The sequence below is a fragment of the Oryza glaberrima genome, chromosome 2 (assembly GCF_000147395.1).
Source record: "Oryza glaberrima chromosome 2, OglaRS2, whole genome shotgun sequence".
NCBI lineage: Eukaryota > Viridiplantae > Streptophyta > Magnoliopsida > Poales > Poaceae > Oryza > Oryza glaberrima.
Genome location: NC_068327.1, coordinates 32,438,355 through 32,457,292, shown reverse-complemented (window position 1 = coordinate 32,457,292; position 18,938 = coordinate 32,438,355). Strand labels below are relative to the sequence as shown.

Below are 18,938 nucleotides of genomic sequence, written 5' to 3'. Positions count from 1 at the left end.
CATGCTTTCATTCACCAGGTTTAAATTTTAATGTTTATAAATATTACACATATGTAGTGGACTTTTAACAAGATTTTAATGAGATTAGGAATGTGTCACTAGTTCCGCCTCTTTAGATCGTGTATTAGGGAGTGTGAACGTAGTATTTCATTTCCGTCTACGTGCATTAGGGGTTGTGAGAGCGATCTTACGTGTGTAGTGCTGTGTGTTTATGAGCGTCTGCTTTGTAATCGTATAAAAATATAGAATATCTCAATCGAGGTGTGGCTGACAGGTCACTTGTTAAACCGATGATCTTAAGTTGAAACTTAATTTCTTTCTTCTTTAAAACATATAATTTTGATATTTTTTAAAAAATAAAATCTCAAGAAAAATATTACGAGGCCCACGACGTGCCAGCTCAATCTCAAAGCCCAGAAAACAAGTTCATCTTCCACGGCCCATGCCCACACCATCGCGACACAGCACCGACCTCACCTCTCGCACAGGTCGCAGCAGAGCAGCCGCTGGCTCGCTGGCCGTCGCATCGGAGGAAGAAGAAGAAGAGGGGGAGCGGGAGGCGTCCTCTCTCTCTCTCTCTCTCTCTCTCTCGATCCACCACCACCCATGGCGGGGGAAGAAGGGGAGGACGAGGCGGCGTCGATCGAGCTGCAGCTGGAGCACCACCTACAGGAGCAGCGGGCCTCCCTCACCGCCGTCGACGAGGCCCTCGCCGCCGACCCCTCCAACGCCGACCTCCTCGAGGTACGCATCCGCGTCACCTCGCCTCGCCTTAACTAGCTCTCAATCTCAAATCGTCCCGCGCGGGCGCTGGCTGTTGAAGGTTTGGCTAGCCCTAGGCTCCTAATTTGACTCCCAAGTTGTGGGGATGCGATGGGCAGTCCTCTCAGGATGTCAGAATTTGCAGGACTGGCTGTGTGACTGGGTTGTGCTCGGATTATTGATCTTATCTCTCTCGTGTAGATGCTGGGTTCGGGCAGTATGTCTCCTGTTATTACTAGTAGTGAGCTCTACGATGTAATAAGGATTGCCTAATAAAACTAACAAGAGTGCTTGGAGGGATGGTGATTGATATGTCTGATTCGGTCACTATAAGAAAATCAAGCGCATTTTGTCGAGATGACGTTTTTATTATGTGATTTGTCCATGGATAATTTTGACGGGTTAGATTTAGTTAAATCATGTATCATGTCATTGGCAAAATCAGCAGAAGATGGATGGTAACTTTTGTACATTAGTATTTAGTATGTTTAGATTAGATATCGACTCAACATGTTTAAGTTTGGTATGACAAGAGTTGAGTGATATTCACATCATAGCTCACCGATGTAACCTGTAGGTGAGATGATTAGCTTATGCATTTTGGATTCCTGAGATGTGAATATCCAAATAGTAGGTTTCCTTGTCCAAAATATCTTCAGAGAAAAATATTGAACAAATATTCAGAGAAAGCAGTCAGCTTCTTTTTGGGGAATATCAACCCTTATACCATTGTCTTCAATAGTTCTGTACTTATGTATTTCATGCTTCTATTGTGCAAATGCTAACTTACAATATGTACTGTTTTGAAGGTCCATGAAGAACTTCTTGCTGCAATTAAGGATGCAGAGGAGGGACTTCTCCATTTGAAACGCTCTAGACTAGTAAAGCAAATTGATGAGATATTTCCTAACCAAGAGCTAACATCTGAAGCACCAGAAGTAGCTGTTGATCCACCCGATGATGTTGAGCCAGAACCATTGGAGCCACAGGAATTTTCAGTTGGATCTAAGTGTAGATTCAGGCATAAGGATGGGCGCTGGTATAATGGATGTGTTATAGGACTTGAAGGCTCAAGTGATGCAAGGATCTCATTTCTGACACCCACGTCTGAAAACATGTCGGTGAGTCATGCCACTTGATCTATCGTTTTTACATTATTTTTTCCTTTGAATAGTAGCTCCATGTTTCCTGGTAAACCCTAAACATAATCCTCTACGTGCTGGTATGTTTGTTAACTTGCTATGTTACCTATTTGGGGTAGTGGTACTCCGCCGGTAGGAAATGGGTGTTTATTTGCCAGTATTTACTGTTTTTCCAACTTCTCTCCTTCATGAGATATTATAACTCCAGCACATAGGAGATAGGACCTGTGCGGTTATTTTGTTGAATGTCTTTGGAATGACTGTATAACTTTAGGAAACAAATTCCTACTTTCGCAATACAAGTCCTTGCTGGGCTGCAGAGCTATACAGCATTCTAGCAGTTGTATAATCAAGTTATTTCTGTATTGATTCTAGGCTATTCTGTGTGAGCAGTCGCTGAACTTCTCTCCAAAGTTCATGATTTGCTTTTCACTAAAACCATGTGTGCATTGTGCATATGCCAGTCCTTTATTTTGCAATGAAGCCATATGTCCATCTGCTCCCAAATAAACCTTGTAGCAAAGCCTGAGTGTGTCCCTCTATCCTCTTGCATCGCACCACCACAGTAAATTCATGAATAAATGGGACGGGGGAAACTGTTAACAGGTCACAGGTGGGTACCCTTCACCATCAACCATATTTTTCTGTTTGTTAATAGGAATGTAATGTCCAGAACATAAGGTTCATTGTTACCAACAAATTAACTAATCAATCTGCCCATAGTGCAGATGTGCAAGTTTTTTCTCCAGCAACGATGTCGGTTTGGTAGTAACTGCCGCTTGTCCCATGGTATGTAAATGCTTATTTTGCACCCTTCTAAGGATTAAACCCCTTCAAACCATTGATCTCTTGTTCCGTTGCCTTTCACCTGAAGCAATGATTACACCACGTAATGGTGTGAACTTCATATGATGGATTGCTCCTTCAGATGTTGTATGTTGCATTTTTTGTGAATATTGTATTGATTTTCATGGATTTATTTCTTTGTGTTTTCCTACACATATAAGATGTCCCAGTTGGTTCTGTCCCTTACACATAAAGTATCATGTGTGACTAATCCAAAAATTATCCTCAGGTATTGTAATTCCTACTCTGTCCTTGAAGCAATTCACTCCGACTAGATGGCAGCAGTCCTTGGTAGGATCCAGCATACTGGCTGCTTCTGGGCATCATTCTGGCCTTTGGAGACGAGCTGAACTTGAGTCATGGGATGATGATCTGAAAGTTGGCCAGGTTGTTTTTCAAGATGACGGGAGCTCTTCAAGGCTTCCCAGTGATTCTCTTTCTATCTCAGAATATGCTGATGCGAGCGATGAAGATGGTGAAGGAAGCTCAAGCGATGAAGGATCTGATTTCAGTGAGGATGGAGATCAAGAGGATGAATCTGTTCATCAGGGTCTAGGCCTTTTGGAATCCAAAAATTTAAGTGGTGTTCAGACAGAGACTGCGATCTTTGCAAAGTGGGAGCACCATACCAGGGGTGTTGCCTCCAAAATGATGGCAAAAATGGGGTACCGAGAGGGAATGGGTCTAGGTGTTTCTGGCCAAGGCATGCTCGATCCAATCCCAGTTAAGGTACTACCCCCAAAGCAATCTCTTGATCATGCTGTGGCTGCAAGTGAGGTTAATGATAGTGTAGGCCCTGGAAAAAAACGCAATCGGGGTGGGAAAAGAAAGCGTGAGAAGAAGTTTGCTGAACAGGCAAGGGCTGCTAAAGCTGAAGAAGAAGAGAGGTCTGTCTTCAGCTTTATCAATAGCCAACTAGTGGGTCAAGATGTTGCAGAAGGTTCAGCTGTGAAATCTAAAAAGGACTCATCCGGTGAGGCAAATGGACATGCCAAGAAGGAAGACAGAAGATCCTTGCTTGCATACGATGACGAAGTGAAAGAACTCAGGAGCCGTGTTGAGAAGCTGGAGGAAATGATGAAGCGAAACCGCAAGGACAAGGCATTCTACGAAGCAGCTTCAAAGAAATTGGAACAAACCCGAAAAGCTCTAGCTGATGCTGAAGCAACACATGCTTCGGCAACCAACGCGGTTGCTAGAAAGGAGAAAGAGAAGAAATGGTTAAAATTCTAATGTCAATTTTCGATGCAGTATCAATTTACATCTGCCAGTCAATCAATGTCCATTTTGATACCTGAAGGTTGTCGTGGCATGCGACTTCAGATTGCTTGTTTCTTTTATGCCTTATTATACAGTGTGATCTGTGGCTGTAATTTTTTAGGAGCTCTGTTGTAGGAAAAATGTAGGATGTGATATCTAGTTCGGTCCGCCAGAAGTTCAGGACCATATTGTTTCGAAGTTCTGAACTCCCAAACTTCTGCTCCCGATTGTCATTTTGGTATCTATTCTGCCCAAAGCTGACGATGATGTGTGTTATTATGGTCCTGTTCGAAAATGATGATCAGATACAATTAATTATGCTCCATGCTTCTAGAAGTACGATCTTTTTTAAAAAAAATTCTGCATTACATTACATAGATCACTTGTTTATAGCTATTTTGTTAAATTTACTTCTCAAAATATAAATTAATCATGTTAACTAAGTAGATAATTCATATTATTTCATCCTTGTTTCACCTTACTCCTTCCATCCGAAAAAAGGTTAGTTGTGAATGGAACAGTGTAATATGATGGACTAACTTATGTTATATCTTTAACTAGATGGTGTTTTTTTTATGGAAGTAGTAAACGAAACTTATATCCTGCTATTTTTGCTTAACTTGGGGCCTGTTCACTTTGATAAAAAAAACCTTATCAAATTTTGGCATTGCCAAAATTTTGGCATAGTTAAAAAAAAAATTTGGCAACTTGCCAAATTTGGCAGGATTTCTTATATAGTTACCAAAATTTGGCAGCAAACTAAATATAGCTACTTTTTAGCAACTTTACTAAAATTTGATAAGGTTAAAAATGGCATCAAAGTGAACATGGCCTTGATGTATTGGACGTAGAAGGCTAGAAGGCTGGAATAATAATGCAGTAGTTGACTGTGACTCGGTCTCCTGATCGCCCCGGGCGGTCCGGTCCAACCCAACCGGCCCGGCGGCCACCCACTCCGTAACGAAAAAAAAAAAACAAGAAAAGGAAAAAAAAATCGGATCGGCTTCCTTTCCTCTTCTCTTCCGTCCCCCTCCGCCTCACGCGTTCCCCATCCCCACCAAAGCTTCTTCCCCCGAGAGGCGGCGAAATCCCCAAATCCGAACAAGCCAAAGCCATCGTCGAGCTCCCTCACCCACCGATCGATTCGATCTGACCGCGCCGCCGCAAGGGAGGAGGAGGAGGACGACGACGAGCAGCAGCCATGTGGGCGGCGTCTTGCCTGGCGTCGTGCTGCGCCGCGTGCGCGTGCGAGGCGTGCCGTACGGCGGTCGGCAGCATCGGCCGCCGCTCCGCCCGCATCGCCTACTGCGGCCTCTTCGCGCTCTCCCTCTTCGCCTCCTGGGCGCTCCGCGAGGTCGCCGCGCCCCTCCTCCAATCCATCCCATGTGAGCGCCTTCGCAATCCCTTCCGGGTGATTCGATTTGGTTCGTTTTTTTTTTCTCTCGAAATCGATCGGAATTTCTCATGGCGCGCCTCTTGCGGCTATCTGTGCAGGGATTAACCACTTCCACAAGACGCCCGACCGCGAGTGGTTCGAGACCGATGCCGTGCTTAGGGTTAGCCTCGGCAATTTCGTCTTCTTCACCATCCTCGCCATCATCATGGCTGGCATCAAGGACCAGAAGGACCCCCGCGACAAGATACACCATGGCGGATGGATGGCCAAGATATTCTGCTGGGTTGTCATCGTCTTCCTCATGTTCTTCGTTCCTAACGGCGTCGTAAGCTTCTACGGTAATGCCCCCCCTTTCACCTATGTAGCTGTGTATACGACGAATTGAATCGTTCTGAAACACAATTATAGAGATGCTGCAGTGACATTATATTGGGAGATGGTTGCACTAATATTTAAAATCAGTATATCTGTATGTGATAGGCGATTAGAGAATTAAAGATAGGAGTGGCAAAAGGTTCCTTGTAAGTCCTTCCTCAACACTGCTAGAGTGAAAGAGAAGGTGCGAATGGGAGTCGTGAGGAGTTTCCTTAGGGTTGTCTAACTTTTGATTCTCTGCGCTAGAACCTTTTTGAACAAGGAGATTCCTATTGGTCTGATACACTTTCTAAACCAAAGAATATACAAGCTTTAAGGTTGACATATTTTCATATAGGGATCATAAAATTGTAAATATGAAATTATGAACCAACTAATCTGCAAAACATTAGGTGGGTGTGTGGATTCGTCATTATCAAGAAGAAGACTTAAGTTTTGCAACTTTGGAGGCGATTTTAGCTGAACAAATTGTAGTAATTCCTAATGTTTCAAGATGCATGTGTTCTTGTGGTTGAGTATTTTGATATAGAGGATGAAATTGTGTTGGAAAGTTGGGAGTGACATTGTTGCATTTGTGGTTGCCTTTGTTTTTAACTATTGATGTATAATTCCGTTGGTCCTTTGGATCTCCATGTGGTTGTGACTAGGCATGGAAGTGTACTAACTGCATAGTATTAATATTTGCTCCAGTTTTGGGGCTTGATGATACATCATCAATTATTGTTTATTTGGTAATTAAAAACATGAGTACCAAGCTTGGTATTGGCGATTGGTTGATATATATGGTAAACGTGACACTGTCTTAGCAGCTTGTTGGATGAACTTGTTGCTTGTTGTACTTTTGTGATTGATGATACACTCTGCTGCTTCTTGAATAGTTTTATATGCTAATTCTATATTATCAGTTTTTGTTACTGTAATTGGAGCCAGTTCTCCCCATTCCAGGTTGTTAATTTTAACTATCATTTGTTTTTGCAGAATCAATATCCAAGTTTGGATCTGGACTGTTCCTGCTTGTTCAGGTTGTTCTTTTGTTGGACTTTGTTCATGGATGGAACGAGAATTGGGTTGCCAAGGATGAACAGTTCTGGTTAGTAGCTGATCTTTTCCTTGTTTACCTTCAGGTCCCCTTAATTTAGTATGAACTTCTTCTGTTTATCAAAACCTGTTAATAATTTGTTCATATTTATTACTGCAGGTACATGGCTCTATTGGTTGTCTCAGTTGTCTGTTACATTGTCACATTCTCTTTCTCGGGTCTGCTCTTTCACTGGTTCACTCCATCTGGACATGACTGCGGAATCAATCTGTTCTTCATTGTCTTCACACTGATTCTTGTTTTTGTTTTTGCTATTGTCGCCCTGCACCCAAAGGTATTATTCTTCTGGTCTGTTCTGTTATCCTTATAATATAGTAACACAGCCTCTGTGTATAGAGTATTTAGTTCATTAGTCCATAGTTTGACCACGAATAGCTGTCAGAAATGTGTCCGTGTATTATGATAATTGCTGCATAAGATTGTAGCATTATGATAATTGTTGTGTAAGATTTCTAGCATTTTATCAAATTATAGCTGTTACACCCACAAGCTCTAGCTGCTAGCATCTCAACTTAAATATGGTTACTCGCTTGTAATAATAATGAATGGTTCCTTTTTATGAATTTTGCAGATCAATGGTAGCTTGCTGCCAGCATCAGTTATCGCCCTCTACTGCACCTATTTGTGCTACAGTGGACTTTCAAGTGAGCCGAGGGATTATGAATGCAATGGACTGCACAACCATTCCAAAGCTGTGTCGACTGGTAGCCTTTCGCTGGGATTGCTAACCACCATCCTTTCTGTGGTCTATTCGGCTGTCCGTGCTGGCTCATCTGCAACTGTGCTCTCAGCCCCAGACTCACCACGTGCTGGTTAGATTGCGTGCTCTATCTACTAAATCAATGTTCCATATTTGCAAGGTGTGTTGCTTATCACATTGCCCTTTTTCAGGTGCCGACAAGCCACTGCTTCCTTTTAGTAAGGCAGATGAGGAAGCGGAAAAGAAGGATGTGCCAAGGCCAGTGACATACTCCTACTCGTTCTTCCACCTCATCTTCTCCTTGGCAAGCATGTACTCCGCGATGCTCTTGACTGGCTGGTCAACCTCAGTTGGTGAGAGTGGAAAGCTTGTTGACGTTGGGTGGCCATCCGTTTGGGTCAGGATTGCAACCCAGTGGGCAACGGCAGGTCTGTACATTTGGTCCCTTGTCGCCCCACTCCTCTTCCCCGATAGGGAATTCTAGATGAACCAGCGTAAGTACTCAACTGCTGAGATTGCATCCTTTTGGAGCATCATCTATCTTGTCAAGCTTATTTGCAAATAGCTAAGCCGTCTCTCTATGTGTGGTCTGTAATATTAACCGTGCGTAAACCAGTGGCAAGAAGTCCCTGTCCGTGTCATGGTTATCTAGTCTGTCTACTTAATAACGTGTGATACCAGGCATTGTGTGCCTGTATTTTAACAGCAAAAATTGGGTACGTTGTTTGTGTTTGTATATATATTGGAGTTGGTTTACCTCAGCTGGATGGAGTACCCTACATTCGCATTGTACTGCCTACGTTTTATATTACAAGTCATTTTAACTTTTTTTTGAAGTTAAACTTTTATATGTTTAATCAAGTTTATAGAAAAACATAGTAATATATTTAACACAAAACAAAAAAAAAATCAAAATATGTTTAATGTTAGATGTAATGAAATTAATTTAGTGTTATAAGCATCGTTATATTTTTCTATAAATTTGATCAAACATTCAGGAAATTTAACTTGAAAAAAAAGTAATTTATAATATGATGGAGTGTACTAACTTTGTATGAGTACAAGTGTGCAACCATTTGAGAATGCAAGGCATTGGCAGTACGATGCAGATCATTCATCACTCATAACAAAACTATCGATAACTAAACGTCGTTTACTCATGTAGTGATACAAATATACATGGGCAAAAATAATGAAATAGCTGTACCATTCTACCTTGCTATTAGTATGTGCCAAAGCATGACAGCCATTGCCACGGTTACAGTCTCCTGTGTGTCCTAATAAAATTGGTCGTGATGAGAGACAGCACCCAGTTACACGCGTACGACGCCGCGGCGAGCGCGGCCGCGGACGCCAGCAGGACGGCCTTCAATTGCCTGGTCGCCGCCAGGATGGCCGCCGCCACCGCCGCCGCGGCGAGGGCGGCGAAGGCGTTCTTGAGCGAGGCGTACCTCTTGACGCTGTCCCTGCACCCCTTGCAGTGCACGACGTGGCGGAAGTACCTGTTGGTCGGGTTGGGCGCGTGCGTGGCGCCGACGCCGCCCTTGGCCGGGAACGACGCGGACATCCCGGCGACCGCCCCCGCCGGCGCCTGCTCGACGACGGCCGGCACCGGCGGCGGCGACAGCGTGCTGTGCCCGAAGTAGTACGGCATGCCGTGCCCCGCCCTGTCCATCCACCTCCGGTACTCCGCCACCCACGTGTCCGACGACCGGAGGTTGAGGTAGAGCTCCTTGGTCGGCACCTTCTCCCGGAGCAGCACCTCGTTCTGCGACGACAGGAACCCCATGTCCTGCTCGAACACCTTGCACGCGTTCTGGTGGAAGTACCACCTCGGGAGCACCTTCACCAGCGGCGACGTCTGGGTGGATCCGAACCGAACGAGCAGCATCGACTTCCCCTGCCCCGCGGGGCGGCAGAGGAAGTGCGCCGAGAAGCACTGCTCCTTGCCGTCCTTGTCGACGAACTCCAGCGTGTTGGTAAGCACGCACGGCGCCTCGAACCGGAGCAGGTTGCGAAGGTGTGGCGTCCTTTGCTTCCCCCAGTATCCAGCGAACCCGCGCGGCGTCCGCTCGGTGACCTCGAAGAAGAGCGGCTGCGCATCCTCCCGCTTCGCCGTCCAGTCGGTGCGGTCGTGGGAGATGGGGACGTGCGCGGGATCCATGAGGTTCTCGAGGAGGATGGAGTGGTCGTAGGGGAGCTCGTGCACCGTGGACAGGTCGGTGAACCCCGGCCGCGCGTACGGCTCGAACCACGGCAGCTTCCGCTCGTCCGGCGGGTTGGTCCCCGACATCCACGCCCACACCACGCCCTGCGAGTCCCGCACCTCGTAGCTGCGCGCGCACGCGTTGCGCGGGATCTTGGCGCCGTCGGGGAGCTGCGGGATCTTGACGCACTTGCCCTCGCCGTCGAACTGCCACCCGTGGTACAGGCACTCCAGCTTGCCGTCCACGAGCTGGCCCTCGGATAGCTTGGCTAGCCTGTGCGGGCACCGATCCTCGTGGCAGCGGAGCACGCCGGCGGCGTCGCGGTACAGCACCAGCTGCCGGTCGAACACCGTGAGCGGCAGCGCGGCGTCGTCGGGCACCTCCTTGGCGAGGTACAGCGGGTACCACTCCTCCCTCCAGTCGTATCTCGCCGCCGACGACGACGCCTCGTCGTCGTCGTCCTCCTGTTCTTTGGGGAGAAGCACGCCGTCCTCGACCACCGCCGCCGCCGCCCGGCACCCTCGCCGTCGCCGCCTCCCGCCAGCCGTCCACCGCACGCCGCCATGTGCCACCGCCGGCGGCGGCGTCCTGGCGCGGCGCGGAGGAGTCGCGGTGGAGGGGGAGATCGGGAGGAGGAGGAGAGAGGAGAAGGGCGACGTGGTGGTGGTGGCGCGAGGCGTCGTCATGTGGATGTCTTCTTGGTTTGGCTCGCGATTTGCTTGGTGGAGAAAGCTCGCTTCATCTCTCCGTATACACTCCCGCGGTCGCGCCCGCTACTACGACTCTTCTCTCGCTACATTTCACGTGTGTCCTTGTCACGCAACTGCATCCCTACCTTGGCAAGTTCATGCACATCCTCGCGAATTCCACACGACACTACACACTACTCCTTTGACAGCTACTGGAAGGAATTAAGAAAACTAGCATGGTGACCCGCGCAGATTGCGCGGCTAGCATCATTATATTTTCTCTCATATAATAGCATATATGTTCTCTCATTATATTATTCAAATATATTAAAATGACAACATAATTTTAAATTTTGCTATAACTTTACGAAACTACTAATGTGTAATATTCATATTGTATTTTATATACATGTTAGTTATTAATTATTTTTAATATCAAATTTTAGTTATTTGTAAATTATATATATTCCTATATGGACTCTAGATTCGTCTTTTAATATTTATTTTTTTTGAATTCTGAATTTTTATTATTTATAATTGTATTTCTATGTGGACTCTAAACTCATCTTTCAATATTTTTTAATTTTTAATTTCAAATTTCAGTTACTTCTAAATTGTATTCCTATATTGACTTTAAACTCTTCGTCCCATGTTTTTCTTAATTTTGAAATTTAGTTATTTGTAAATTATATTTTTATACGAACTCTAAACTCTACTTTTAATTTTATTATGTTTATTCTGAATTTTAGTTAGTTTTAAATTCCTATATGGATTCTATACTCTACTTCTAATATTCCTTATTTTTTTAATTCCGAATTTCTATTTTTTTTCTTAATTGTATTTCTATATAGACTCTATACTCTACTTCTAATATTTCTTATTTTTAATTCTGAATTTCTCTTATTTCCTAATTGTATTTCTATATGGACTCTATACTCTACTTCTAATATTCCTTATTTTTAATTCCGAATTTGAGTTATTTCCTAATTGTATTTCTATATGGACTCTAGTCTCCTCTTCTAATATTCCTTATTTTTTAATTCCGAATTTCAACTATTTCTAAATTGTATTTCTATATAGACTCTAGTCTCCTCTTCTAATATTCCTTATTTTTTAATTCTGAATTTCAGCTATTTCTAAATTGTATTTCTATATGGATTCTGCCTTTTCTTTTTCTCCGATTAATGTGAGAATTTCTAGGCCATGAGAGCGAACGTGGAGACTTCTTTTTCTATTCCTTTAACAATATAATAGATTGTTATGCATACAATCTAACCGTTCGATTTATATATGACTGAATTTGATTAACGGGTGTAAATAGCTACCTTGTACTTCTTTGATTGGTATTGGTTGCATATCTCTAGTTGCACGTGTAGCTCAGGAATTAATCATCACTACGCTATTAGAGTAGGTATAATAGTAGGCTATAAGTCAGCTGTAAACATATTTTAAGAAGATAAATAAGGAGAGAGAAGAGCAGTGGGCTATAGATTTGTAGCCAGCTGTAGCACGGACTCCAAGACGCCGTGTGTGTATGATATGTGGGACCAGGTATTAATAGTGTAGTATGTAACTATTATATGAATAAGCTATTAGATTGACTATAGATAAATTAGAGCCGGTAGTTTGCTATACTGTTTGAACTTGCTCTTAGTAGCTTATGATTTCAGTTGAAAGTTAATAGATCAATGGTAATCCTGCCTAGGCCATGTATCAGAATTTGTATGTTAACCTATCCTACTACTAGTAGTAAAAGTGGCACTCATGACTCATGAGCACGAATTGCATTCGCTCAGGGGCTTGAAAAAAGGTAGGGCATTGGCAGGACTAGTCCGGCAAGTCGATCATCCATTCATCCGTGTGACTTGTCAAACGATGAAGTAGTAAAATGGGTTCCCTGTGCAGTGGCAGGCCCAGACAACAGACTGCACGGCCCATCACATGACAAACCCGGCCCAGAGCTCATCATTGCTCCATCAACTTCTCCGGCAACTTTTACCTTTCTCTTCACCAATGGCACACCTTCGCGACTCGCCAATTATTTACCGCACAGTAGCACGTCATCGTTAAACCGTTCCTTCGATCTCAAAATATAAAAACTTTTAGACCTCAAGATTTGTCCTAAAATATAACAACTTCTCCACCAACATTCTCTTCCCAACCAATCACAACCCTCCACCACTCACTTATACATAACTTCTTAATAACCGTGTCCAACTCTAAAACTTCTTATATTCTAACACGGATGGAGTAGTACTGTGGAATAAGTATCGTCGTAGGAGTATTTACGTGGGCCTCTTTAGAGCAGGTACAATAGTAGGCTATAAGCCAGCTATAACCATATATCGAGAAGAAAAGAGAAGAGATAAGAAAGTGAGCTGCGGATTTATAGCCGGCTGCAAGACAAACTCTAAGACACTATGTATGTATAAGAGGTGAGACCGGATATCTGTGGTGTAGTATATTTTTATAGTTAACTATTTATATGCATGGGAGTTAGCTGTACTATTAAACTTGCTCTCATAGTCTTTTCTCTGTAGCGGTAGGATACCACTACACAAGCACACGATGTTGGGTCCAGTCACCACCTGACAAGAACAAAAGAGAGGTCTCGATCTCGCGTCGCTCATGGCTCGCTGGCCCTATCCATAATCAACTCCCACCCATCGATCGATTTCCTATTGTCACCAGATGAACAAAAGGTCGCCGTCCATCCCAATCAACGGCGGCGATGGCGGCGTTTACACGCCGGCGAGGGATGGAGGCGACGACAGCGGCGTGGCTTAGGACCAATTCGTTTTGAACAAATTTCAAAGGATTTTAACTTCTAAGGATTATTTTCTATGAATATCATTTGGTTCATAGGATTTAGAAATAATGAAACCAAAGGAAAATTTTCTTGCCTACAAGTTGTAGAGAGAAAACAAACAAAAATTTCCATCCCTACAAATCTCATGGAAAAAAATTCCTATTGATAGAAGTGGGCATGTATTTCTATTTCTCTATTTTTGTTATTTCTGTGTGTTGAAATTCCTCCAAACTGAAATGGGTCTTAGAGACAGGGAAGCAAGCAAGCAAGCAAGTCAGCAATTAAACAACCACCGGGTTTGGTTTCTTCTGGCTATTTTCTGGCGTGCAAGGCATGGTTTTCGTCGACAAGTTGCACGCGCGGCGCATGTAGTAACCGGCCGGAGGTGTGGCCGTGACTGGGTTGGACGTATATGTGCTGTGCTACTGGAGTACCACCGTGTATTGCCTCCCGGTCGAACGATTGATCGAGTTGCTGCATGCGCACGCCTCTTCATGCATGAGCATGCGTTTGGCTGGCACTGACAAATACTCCGTACTGTACTACACTCTCCGTCCGATAATAAGCTTTTATTTTACTCTTCCTATTTACTTTATCTCAAAATAAAATTATTTTTAAATAATTATTGTAATAGAGTTTATAAAAATATAAATATTTGAATTAAATAAAGTAAAAAAAATATTTGCATTGGAAGTAGTATGGTCAACTTGCTAACTCTAAAAATTGACACATCATCTAATCAATCTTTTCTTCACATGTGCTTAGCATTTTTGTACTAGCTCTACAAATCTGCAATTGTATACTTGTATTTGCTCTTTTATTCTTTTTTTTTGTTTTACATTGGTATATACGGGATGGGTGAAAATTAATTTATTTTTGAAACGGAGGAAGTAGCACGCGTCTTGTGATAATTTGTTACTCCCCTGATTTTACAGTAGAAATTTCTACGGGATAGTTGTGATTGTTTGATGCTGATAAATTTTAAACGGTAAAAATTTTCAAACGGGGAGTGAAGTACTCCCTCCGTTACAAAATATAGCAATGTAGGACTGGATAGGACACATCCTAGTCCAATAAATCTGGATAAAGGGATATATCCCATCCAGTATTAGATTGCTATATTTTATAACGGATGTAGTACTTGAAAATATATTTTTGAAATTTCTGTCACGGTCAAAAGTCGCGTCGTATATACGGCAAATATTCTTTTTAGAAAAAAAGCATTCGAGCAGTAAGCAGCTGTGGACATTAATCGTGAAGTGAGGTGTGTGTGCACAGTCGCACAGTACGGCGGAGTTTAGTGATCCAGCATTTTTGGTTTTAGGGACTTATTCTAAGTCCAAATCACATGGGATGTTTGGACACTAATTTAAAGTATTAAACATATACTAATTACAAAATCCATTTCATAAGCTTGGACTAATTCGCTTGACGAATCTTTTAAGTCTAATTACGCCATGATTTTGACAATGTGATGCTATAGTAAACTTTTGATAATTATGAATTAATTAGGCTTAAAAAATTCGTCTCGCGGATTAGCTCTCATTTATAAAATTAGTTTTTTATTAGTCTATGTTTAATACTCTAAATTAACGTCAAACATCCGATGTGACATGGGCTAACAAGTTTTAGCTCCATCTAAAACAACCCCCTCAAAGCAGAGCGAATAGTACACGCATCAACTCAGCGGTCAAATGGAACATGACGCCCAGATCTTTTGTGGTCACTCTGCGACTCCCAGATTTTTCGTGGTCACCCTGCCCCAACCCAACCGGCTGCACTGCACTGCATTTGCATTTGCCACTGCACGCATGCACTTAGCCCAGTATTCGTACTCCCATTGATTTCGCAGGTAGGAGTACACCACTCCACTAGGAGAGTACTCCACTAGATATGTGTATGAAAGGTTTGATGTGAGGAAATTTAGAAATTTGAAAAAAAAAACTTTGGAACTAAACAGGCCCAAGCAAGATCACGCAGCATTGCCATTGCAGCAGCTCATGCATTCACCAGCAGCAGCTGCTACGCTGCTGCCTCGCAGTGTTTATCAAATCTTTTGTGTTGGGGTTATCATTTTTGGCGGTCACTGTAAAAATCGTATAATTACGTGGTTTCAAAAACTATTACTGTACCAAGCCTTACTTCCGTCCCGTCCCAAGCCTACCCCAGCTTGAACAAGTGCATGCATGTGGTCCTGTACCATGCAATACACAGCAAAGCTAGTAGCCACCACTCTCTTTGGATCAAAGCAGAAAAAAACCACCCCGTATTGGAGAAACGGATGGATGCAACATGCAAGTATATGCAGCTACTGTAGTAGTGTACGATTACTAAACACATTGATTGAGATAGGAGTAGCAGAAAATTGTTGGCCTGCAAACAATAATCTAATCCGTTCAAATGGGGCTATGTTCACCCGAAACGGCCGCTCTGTTGACTGTTGACAGCACGGGCGAGCATAGCTGCCTACTTTACCTAGCTGCTCCTGCACTCTTCTGCAGTGAACACACACACACACACTCTCTCTCTCTCTCTCATGGTGTCAGTGACGTCGCAGATAGCAGCAGATGATCACTTTTAACTTTGATTAGGAGTATCAGTACGACCACCACAATCAAAAATTAAATTAAAACCCCAAAATCGATTCCACACGATCCATCGGTTAGCTAGCCCATCTGCGTCTGCCATCCTGCATCGCAGGCAGCACGACCACCACCAACCATACCAAACCTTTGCATCGCCATTGCATTGCTGCTGCCCTGCCCTGCCCTCTTGGGGCTCTCCATCATCTACACTGTTCTTGACTACTCCATTTTGATTATGCCACCATGCTGCATTGCTGCGCACTGCAGCAACAGGTAGCTACCACAACCCCAATGCAAATTTCCAATTCCCCATCACAACAATGATACAGACAGCAAAACACCAAGGCCACACACACCCATGCATCCACTCCTACCTACTCTAACTACAGTACTTTCTTAAGATAATGGGAGATGTTTCTCACAACAGTATTAGTAGTAGTGGTAAGTGGAGTACTACAGTACTCGCCATTAGCAAGAGAAGAGATTTGCCTTTGCTAAATTAGAGCATGTTTTTTCTGCACTGCACAGGTAAAGTATATATTCATGCAGTGGGGGCAAAGCTGCAAGCTAAGCCAAAAACATCCGTAATCACTGTTAGTATCACGGAGTGGTGGGCCCGGGCTAATCAGACCTGTAATCTGACATATGCGGACCTCCCTCTCCCCTCCCCCCGTCATTAATGCTCCTAACTCTGAAACGGAAGGAGAGGCGTTTATGACGATGATCATTGGTATCATCGGCTTTGGTGGGCCCCACCACCATTCCACCGTGGGCCCCACGGATCAGCACACTACTATGCCTTCTCTCGCACGCACACACCGTGTCATGGGATGGCATGGCACTGGACATGGCAATGGCAATGTGCACAGCCAGCCACACAGTGACAGACAGACACAGGGTTGGTTGATCAAACCGAGGCGAAACGGACAAGGCGACGCAGAGAGAGAGAGAGAGAGAGAGGGAGGTTGGGAAGCTCAACAAGCAACATACAGGAGATGGATGGCCGCCGTCTCCGTTCCGACCTCGCCGTCGCCGTCCTCCTCCTCGGACATCATGGCGAGCACTCACTCACACTCGAAACAGCCAGGCAGAGATACGGAGGGAAGATATAGCAGATATGGATTTTCCCATTGCTCATGATGCTCTCGAACCACCTCTCGTCTCGCATGATCTCAACACACCAAGACAAGAACACAACAAAGAGGACACGACAAACGTATACTAGCAGGAGAGATTTCCATACTTTCACCACCCACTCCTGCTGCCTTTTTTTTTTTCCTCTGCGATCTTTTTCTTTTTTTTCAGTTGCATTCTAAATCAGGCAAAACGCCAAGAACGGTGATAAATTACACAAGGAAGGAAGAATGTGTCATCATGAATTGAGGGGAAGAAGGAAAATAAAAAAGACGAAGAAGCAAGCAAGCAGCAAAAATAAGCAGAAGTGAGAAAAGAAGAGAGGAAAAGAAAAAAGTGATTGAGCCTATTGTGCCAATATCTTACTACATCCACAAGTGGACAGCACACCTCAGGACAAGGAGAAATCAGAGCTCCCCACGCACCCTGACACCGTCTTCTTCTTCTTCTTTCTCCCCTTCTTCATCATCTTCTTCATCATCCTCCTCTTCTTCTTGCAATGCCATAGCTTCCGAACAGCAGCAGCAGCAAGCAGGGCACCTCCTTGTACGCTAGGCACAAAATGGAGAAGGAGAAAGAAGTGGCCAGGGAGGGACAATGCAAAGGGGGCAGTGGTGGTGGTGGTACAAGAACCAGATGCTCTCTCTCTCTCTCTCTCTCTCTCACACACACACACACAGCTGGGAGTTGTTGGTGTTATATATCTCTCTCAAGACACACACTAGACTCTCTCTCTCTCTCTCTATCTCCCCCCACACTCTCACTCTCACTGAAGCTAGCTTTCTTTCTTTCTTAAGCTTTTTTTCTCGCTTTCGACTGCTGCTTTGGTTGGCCGAGCCAGTGAAGTAGTGAAGCTGAGCTCTCTTGCTTCCTCTTCTCCTCCAGTAGCTGCTGCTGCCTTTATGCTGCTTTCCCTCTCCTTTGACGTGAGAGGAGATCCTCTCCTCCTCGCTCTTCTTCCTTCTCCTGCTCCTCCTCAGCTGGGGGGTGGGCCCACCACCACCACCACCCCAAATCTCCTTTTCGCTGCCCTCACCACCTCCAATGGCGCCTCCTCCTCTGCTTCTTCTTCTTCTTCTTCGCCGTCTCCTCCAATCTTCACTCTCTCCTCCATGCTGCTGCTGCTGCAACTGCAAGAAAAAAGAGAAAGGCAATGTAAAAGAAAGCGAAAGCCAGCACAGCTCAAGATATATTCTATAAACAAATCCATGGACAATGCAATGCAGTTGCAGACGACGTTGTACTCTCTCCCTACAAGAGCACGCTTTAGACCAAAAGATCAAACGTATCCATGCAAAGGCAAAGCAGCAGCAGTAAACTTCCAACTCACCTACTGCTGCTGCTTTTCGTCTCTCCACTCCCCGATCTCCTCTTCTCCCCCTTCCTCCTCCGATCCTCTGCTGCAGCTGCAGCTGGCACTGCTCTTTGATCGATTCTCACCAAGTTCTTGATGATTTCACTTTCTTTCGAGATGAAAATGTAGTACTTGTGAGAGGCTACGAGGTGGCTAAAAAGGCTTTTGAAGCGTCCAATCCACACGCGGCAATGGCGCTGGAGACCTGAAATAGGGCGGCTAGTGTAGCTAGATCTGCGGCGAGCGAGCGCACGAAGAGGTGGTGGGGGAGAGGGAGGGAAATGACGGTGCTGCCCCTGAGGGGTGAGGGCAATGGCAAAATGCATCGGAAGGCGTTCTCCCCCGGATTTCACGTACCCATTCCACGGTGGGTGGGGAGCTCGAGCTCGGCAAGCCAGCGCGTCCCGCTCCAGGAGGCACGCCCGTGCGTGGGTCCCACCTGTCAGCCCCACTGCACTGCCACACTACTACTACTGCTGCACTGCCCTGCACTGGAACACTACTCCTACACCACTTGTTGCAGTCACTAGCTCACTCCTAGACTAGGCTGTAGTTAATTAAGCAGTGGTAATTAACTACA

The 18,938-nt window shown here is 44.6% G+C and overlaps 3 protein-coding genes across 3 annotated transcripts; 2 read left to right on the top strand and 1 right to left on the bottom strand.

Moving 5' to 3' along the window:
• The first annotated feature begins 451 nt into the window (after positions 1-451).
• LOC127764404 (zinc finger CCCH domain-containing protein 18) lies at positions 452-4,387 on the top strand. The gene is made up of 4 exons (XM_052289287.1): positions 452-744; positions 1,572-1,883; positions 2,633-2,693; positions 2,980-4,387. Exons 1-4 carry the CDS (start codon positions 607-609, stop codon positions 3,981-3,983), a joined length of 1,515 nt encoding a protein of 504 aa, XP_052145247.1. The 5' UTR covers positions 452-606; the 3' UTR covers positions 3,984-4,387.
• Positions 4,388-5,025: 638 nt separating this feature from the next.
• On the top strand, positions 5,026-8,341 carry LOC127762423 (uncharacterized). The gene is made up of 6 exons (XM_052286931.1): positions 5,026-5,395; positions 5,505-5,744; positions 6,760-6,871; positions 6,980-7,154; positions 7,452-7,692; positions 7,772-8,341. The coding sequence occupies exons 1-6, from the start codon at positions 5,212-5,214 to the stop codon at positions 8,062-8,064; spliced, it is 1,245 nt and encodes a 414-aa protein (XP_052142891.1). The 5' UTR covers positions 5,026-5,211; the 3' UTR covers positions 8,065-8,341.
• A 352-nt stretch (positions 8,342-8,693) lies between these two features.
• Positions 8,694-10,646, bottom strand: LOC127762422 (protein TIC 55, chloroplastic). Its single transcript, XM_052286930.1, has one exon. The coding sequence runs from the start codon at positions 10,471-10,473 to the stop codon at positions 8,839-8,841; it is 1,635 nt and encodes a 544-aa protein (XP_052142890.1). The 5' UTR covers positions 10,474-10,646; the 3' UTR covers positions 8,694-8,838.
• Between the last annotated feature and the right edge of the window lie 8,292 nt (positions 10,647-18,938).

What these genes read in the sequence shown, in the direction of transcription:
- LOC127762423 (XM_052286931.1), top strand. Translation starts at nt 5,212, where the DNA reads ATGTGGGCGGCGTCTTGCCTGGCGTCGTGCTGCGCCGCGTGCGCGTGC. An exon ending in CCTCCTCCAATCCATCCCAT is followed by an intron (nt 5,396 to 5,504) that starts GTGAGCGCCTTC and finishes CTATCTGTGCAG; the next exon opens with GGATTAACCACTTCCACAAG. An exon ending in CCCAGACTCACCACGTGCTG is followed by an intron (nt 7,693 to 7,771) that starts GTTAGATTGCGT and finishes GCCCTTTTTCAG; the next exon opens with GTGCCGACAAGCCACTGCTT.
- LOC127764404 (XM_052289287.1), top strand. Translation starts at nt 607, where the DNA reads ATGGCGGGGGAAGAAGGGGAGGACGAGGCGGCGTCGATCGAGCTGCAG. An exon ending in CCACGTCTGAAAACATGTCG is followed by an intron (nt 1,884 to 2,632) that starts GTGAGTCATGCC and finishes CCCATAGTGCAG; the next exon opens with ATGTGCAAGTTTTTTCTCCA. An exon ending in TAACTGCCGCTTGTCCCATG is followed by an intron (nt 2,694 to 2,979) that starts GTATGTAAATGC and finishes AATTATCCTCAG; the next exon opens with GTATTGTAATTCCTACTCTG.
- LOC127762422 (XM_052286930.1), bottom strand. Translation starts at nt 10,473, where the DNA reads ATGACGACGCCTCGCGCCACCACCACCACGTCGCCCTTCTCCTCTCTC.